The 6227-nt window shown below is 66.0% G+C and overlaps 1 protein-coding gene across 1 annotated transcript; it reads right to left on the minus strand.

Annotated features, from left to right (window-relative positions):
* Positions 1–2839: 2839 nt before the first annotated feature.
* On the minus strand, positions 2840–4159 carry C2CD4C (C2 calcium-dependent domain containing 4C). The gene has a single exon (XM_012645385.1). It carries the CDS (start codon positions 4106–4108, stop codon positions 2840–2842), a length of 1269 nt encoding a protein of 422 aa, XP_012500839.1. The 5' UTR covers positions 4109–4159.
* Between the last annotated feature and the right edge of the window lie 2068 nt (positions 4160–6227).

Consider the following 6227-nt stretch of genomic DNA (forward strand, 5'->3'; position numbering starts at 1 on the left):
CCCCTGCCTGTGGTGATCCTGGATGCCAAGGCCTCCTGAGGCTGGGAGGAGAGAATGCTGGCACATGCCCGCGCCCCCTTCCTTGCACGAGACCTGCTCGGGGGCACCGGCCTGCTGCAGGACGGACAGCAGCAGCAGCGTGTGACAACAGCAAGGAACATACAGGTGTCTGGCTTCGTCTGGGTGGGGCTGCCCTGAAGACGGGCGGTGGGCGCAGTGGGCACAGTGAGACACCGCGGGCGAGGTATTCCCAGATAAGGACTGGCTCAGACGGTGGAGGGAGGAGGGAACAGGGCCTTTCGGCATTCGGAGGACTCGGGGCAGCCGCAGCCAGACACAGGCACACACGTGGGACACAGAGGCACACGCAAGCACGTGCACAGTTCCATATGTATGCATAGCTCACATAGTTACACAGGTGCACACACGTATGCACATCCACACAAACATGCAAATACACATACATGCACAAACCCGGTAATACGGCTACACTCGTGTGCACGCAGGCACTCACATGTTTACACATGCACTGTTACACACTTGCACACACATAATCACACCAACATGCACACACACACCACAAACACACAGAGGCACATGGTTACATGTGCGCACCTATCTGGCACATGCGTGCACACACACACTCGAGCACACACGCGGGCGCACACAGGCAGCCCAGTGATGAGTGGCTGGTGGGGAGAGGCGAGAAGGCGCCCGGTTGCCTTGGCAACACATCCTGGGACCCGACCAGGCCTCGTTAGCGCGGCTCATCTGGCAGGCTGTCAGCGGGCGGGGGGCTGCTCAGACCCCAACTCTGCACAAAGGCTCCTGGAGCCCTGACATCTGGGCCCTGTGGGGACACGGGCAGAGAAAACGGCCCAGCCTGGGTCACAGCAGGGAGACAGGCCCTGTGCTGGGGGTCCACGGGGGAGACGGGTCCTGGCTGTGGAAGCTCACGATGGAGGTTAGGGCAGCGCCCTGCACCCAGACCTGCGAATCAATGTGAGCCGTGCCTGTCACGGGGCCTGGGGGCTTGCCCACCACCCCACCTCCATCCCAAGCAAGAGAGAGTAAGGGCTGAGAAAGGACTTTGCCGACCTTGAGGGCTCCCACCGTCCTCCCCAGAATTCAGGGCAAACTCCTCTTGTTAAACAGCCAGGCAAGCAGACCTCCACCCCCGCATTCCCCAAACACCTTTATTGCACTAAAAACAGCATTTATAAACAAACACATTGGGGCGGGGGTGTCTTAAAGATTTATCCACAGTCAACGTCAAACACAAAGATATCGAACAGTGCGGGGGGTGGGGTATGTGAAATGCGGGACCCCCCAGAGAGCAGGGCTGGGAGACATGGGGAGGTGGTGCCAGTTCTAACCCCATGCAGGGCCCCTCTGTTCCCGCCTTCCCCAGCCTGACGCCACGTAGCCCTGGACGCTCCCAGGGTCCAGAGAAAAAAGGGAGCCCCACAATGCCAGGCACAGACGGGGGGCCCAGATCCGAGGGCCGCTCCTAAATCTCCAGGGCGTGCAGGTGCGTCTCGCCAGGCTGCAGCAGGAACAGCTTCCAACAGTCCTGAGGGATCAGCTCCTTCACCCTCCCCCGGCGGGAGGCAGAAATCTACTCAGGAGGAACGCAGCATGACAAAGGGGGTGACAGCTGCACCAGGAGGGACACCCCAGGACATCACGGTGTGCCTGGCACATCAGGCCAGGCTGGCGGCCCAGGAGAGGCGCAGGGTCTGGCCTGGCCAAGCCCCTGCTTTGAATTGTACCATTTCTGATTCATTCTGAGCTGGGAAACCCCCACAAAAATCATTCAGGGACCCACATAACCAACACAATTAAGCCCACGCACACACCCAGCAGCATGAAAAGCCACAAGCAGGGTCCCCCCAGCTGTCCTTTCGTGACCCCACCTGCCAGCACCCAGACCTAGTTCCACACTCGGCGTCCGTCACGGGGGCACTTCCAGCCACCAAGGGCGCCGGGCAGCAGGGCGGACGACGGGGAGGCCCCGCGTGGCAGCCCCAGGGGGGACAGACGGATGGGAGTTTGGGCTGCTCTCCGGACACCTCTGAGCAAGACCCTCAGTCGGGGTGGCTCCAGACGCGGCAGCAAGAGGGGCCAGGCAGGCCCGCACCCGAAATCAGGCAGAGACAGCACTGGAGGAAAACAGCAACACGGGAGCTGCCGGGCTTCCCAGCGGGCCAGAGCTAGTCGCTCTCGTCTTCTCTTCCAAGACTCCCTCTGCTCCGAGCTTGGCAGCCGCTGCTCCCTCCTTCTCCGCCTTTGTCTGGGCAGGTACATTGCCCTCAGAGACGGGTGGACACTCTCCTCTGACCCCTCTCAGCCTGGCCCCGGGGCGGGGGTGCCTCCCACAGCCCTGGGGACGTGCTCTCCCCAGGCACCTGGCTGGAACAGTGGCAGCAAGGCTGTGGGGAGGACCACATTTGGCAAGGAAGGGAAGGAAGCTCCAGCTCAGCTCCACGACCTGCAGCCTCTCCATCCCGCCCCGCCTCAGCCCCTTGCACAGATTCCCGGGCCCCTGAGAACCTCTTTCCAGAACTCAGAGTCAAGGAGTGAGATGCTGTCAAGGGACAAAGGAGGGTGTTTAGCTCTGTGAAGTGGCCCTTCCTCTTCCCCAGAAACCCTTTTCTTCTTCCTCCTCCTCTGAAAAAATTAATTCATGGAAATGAATATTCCAGTGACCCAGGAAAGCCCCACGTCAGCTGCAGCATAGGGCTGAGCCCAGCCTGAGTTTGGACCCACCTCCCCACCCCAGCCCAGGACCCAGGACAGGTGCGCAGTGGAGGTCGGGACGTCCCTGGGGCGGGCGGCCCTACAGGAACGGCAGCAGGGAGGTCAGAGGCAGCTCCTCCTCCCCAAGCAGCGTGTCCCGTTTGAGGCTGCTGCCTTTGTTGACCACCTTGATCCTGAGGGCCAGCTTTCGGACACTGGCCGGCCCCAGGCCGTCGAAGAAGAAGTCCTCGTTGAAGACGGGGTTGCGGCTGTTCTTGATGATGGTGCTGCGCTGCTTCTGCAGCTTGCCGGGCACCAGGCACAGGCCCACGCAGCAGTTGATGCTGCGGGCATCGCAGAGGCGGTCGTACAGGCCCTCGGCGGCCAGCAGGCGAACCCGCAGGCGGGCCTGGGCCGCCTCGTACTCGGCCAGCAGCCGCACGCTGCCCCTCGGGCCCATCCGAACGGTGTGTTCCCCGCGAGGCGCCTGGCTGGACTCCGGGCCTGGCTCTGGGGTGGCCCGGCGGGTCAGGCGGCGCCGGATCCCAGGGCTGGTGTCCGGCGTGCTGTCATCGGCCGACAGAGAGCCATGGCGGCCAACCGAGTGCTTGAGCTGGCTCACCTTGGCCTGGCTTTCCTGGGCAAAGCCCTTGAGCAGCGACACAGAGCGGGAGAGCAGAGGGGACCCGAAGGGGGAAGACTCCGCCGAGGACCCAGTGTCACTCTCCCCCCCGCTAAAGTAGCGGCTGGGGCTCATCAGAGCCCCGCCAGCCTCCCTGGACCCCCCATCAGCCCCGTTGGCCTTGGCCCCAGCCCGACGGCGCCCGGAGCCTGGGGAGCCCACCTGGGCCAGGGCCCCATGCTCACTGTGGAACAGCGACTCCTTGCGACGCGTGTGAGGGCTCTCGGCCAGCGTGGCAAAGCCATAGGACGTCTGGGCCTTGGGCACCGAGGGCAAGGACATGGCGCCCTGGGCCTGGGGATCAGCGTTGGTGGCCTCCTCGGACGGCCAGTCCTCTGCGCTCTCGATCTGGATCACGTGCCGGGTGGCTGCCTTCAGCAGGCTCTTGCTCTCGGCCGCCAGCTTGGCCGGCAACCGGGGGCTCCGGGGGGCACGGCAGGGCGCGGCCGAGGCCAGGTTCTGTTCTGACGTGGATGGGCCCAGCGTGGCCTGTCCCTCAGCCTCTGTGGGGCCCGAGGGCAGCTTGGGGGGGATGAAAAAGTCGGGGATCTTGTCGGGTGTCAGCACGTTGCTGTACAGGGGCCCTTTGGAGGCCTTGTCCCCGGACTCGCCCCCCACACCCCGGGTGGCACCGTTTTCCCCAGTCCCCCGAAGCCGTTCCAAGAACCACATGTTGGTTTTTCTCATGGGGGCGGCAGGCAAGAGGCCAGGAAGGGCTGCAGCGTCTGGGAAGAGAAGCGGGGGGTCAGGGGCCCCTGGACCTGGCTGTGGGGTGGGCGAGGCCCTGGCCAGCGCCCTGGCCAGCGGGGGCCCAGCTGGGCCCAGGACAGGGGCGGGGCAGGTTCACCCGTCCCCTTCCTGGAGAGATGGCACTTAACTTCTGAGCATCCAGCCAGGGAGGAGGGGTGCCAGTGCTCTCACTCCTGGGGGAGCTCCCCGGGGAGGAAGCCCCTGTCCCGCCCCCCAACCCCGTTTTGAGGATCTCACTTCCCAAAGGGTTCCCCGCTCAGTCCCAAGGGAGGACACCCGGGGTGTGGGTGGGCCCCCAGGGCTTCCCAGCTCCGCCCCCCAAGCTCCCACCCACCTGTGGCTCTTCCCTGGACCCGGGGACCAGACATTCAGGTGGGGAAGGGAGGGGCATCGAGTCCCGGGGCTGGCGGCCGGCGAGCTGAGCCCCCACTCCCCCCACGGACTCGGCTCGGGTGGGTGTGGGGTCCCCGCAGCCCCCGCGAACGGGACGGGTCCCCGGACTCACCCGCCCGGGCGACGGCCCAAGGCTGCGGGCGCTCCGGCGGGCGCAGGGGTCCGGGCGCGGGGCTGGCGCGGGGCTGCGCGGGGCGGCCGGCTCCGACGCGGGCGGCGGCAGCGCAGTCGGACTCATTCACCCGCGGCCGCGGGAAGCCGCCCAGCTCCGCCGCCGCCGCCGTATTCCTCCTAGTACGGCCGCGCGCTCCGCCCCCGGGGCCCGGCGGGGCGTCGCCGGGAGGGGCCTCGCGGGCCCGGCGGACCGGCGTCGGGGGTGCGGGCCAGGCCTGGCGCGGGCCCCCACCGACCCGTGCCCCGCGCACGGGAGCAGGGCCGCAGCCCCCCTTGCTGCCGGCCACTTCTCGGCGGCCCGGTTCCCGACCCACGAAGCGGAATAAACAGTCGCAGCGATAGTAAGCGCAGCTGGGTTTATCGCCCAGGTTACCCCTGCGCGTCTCTGACTCCACGACCCGACGCGGGCAGGCAGGCAGGGCCCGCTGACATCCCAGCTGTGGCTGATGAAAGTGAGGGCCACACAGCCCAGACGCCCGCAGTGGACGTCCTCTCGGCAGAGTCCCCAGGCAGCCGCGAGGGGCTGCTCCTTCACTGCGGGGACCCACATTCACTGAGCGTCCCCCGCGCTGGACAGCGATCTGGGCGCCGAGGCCCCCGAGAGGGAGGGATGCAGCCCCGCCCTGGCCATGCCCACAGAGGACACAGGGACATCACACAACTGTAGTCGTGGGGCTCCCAGGACAGAAATACAACAGGACACGTGACGGGGGGCGGGGAGGGGGCCCAAGGGAGAGGGTACGCCACACAATCCACAGATGGGGAAACCAAGACAGCCCAGGCCCAGGCCCCCCGCAGCTCCTGAGACCACAGGGTCCCTCCGGAGATAGAGCCCTGTTCCTGCCAGCTGTGGGAGGCCCTGCCAGCCCAGCCCTCCCTGCATCCTGCATGTCACCCTCCCTCTAGCCTGTCCTCTCTCCTGGAACCCAAGGCCGACCAGTCCCCGTCCAGTCTCGGCTTCTGAGGGGCCAGCACGATGACGTGTCGCCAGGACCAACCCGGGGCCGGCGGACGCCTGGCGCTTTATTAAATTATCAATTGTCCAGGAGCCTCCCACGTTCCGGAAACGTCCCCAAGTCGCTGAGATGGGGGCTGGGACGAGTGAGTGCTGGCACGGCTGCAGAGGAGGGGTGCAGGCAGGCATGGGGGAGCCAGGCCAGCCCTGGAGTGGGGGGCCAGGGTCCTATCAGCCAGAGGGGGAGCGTGGCTCAGAGCAGCTGTGACTCCCCCAGGGGCCGTCTCAGCTTTGTCCACCGAGCAAACTCAGAGCCCCCGCTTTGTGCCGGGCAACCACAGTGCTGCCCCGCAGCCCCACAGGGGAGGCAGACAGAGGAACTCACTGCTTGAATGCTGCCCCAGGGCACCTGGGCAGGCCCGAGCCCCAACCTCAGCCGTGTGAAGAATGCTGGTGTCCCCTGCCCTTGCCGGCCCCCAGGCCGTGGAGAACAAGGGTCGTGGAGGTCTTGTCCCTGCAGTGTTCCCAAGGCCC

This window comes from Propithecus coquereli, unplaced genomic scaffold (assembly GCF_000956105.1).
Source record: "Propithecus coquereli isolate 6110/MARCELLA unplaced genomic scaffold, Pcoq_1.0 Scaffold232, whole genome shotgun sequence".
Classification (NCBI taxonomy): Eukaryota; Metazoa; Chordata; class Mammalia; order Primates; family Indriidae; genus Propithecus; species Propithecus coquereli.

Excerpts from the sequence above, each read along its gene's own strand:
- C2CD4C (XM_012645385.1), bottom strand. The coding sequence starts at position 4,108 with ATGAGAAAAACCAACATGTGGTTCTTGGAACGGCTTCGGGGGACTGGG.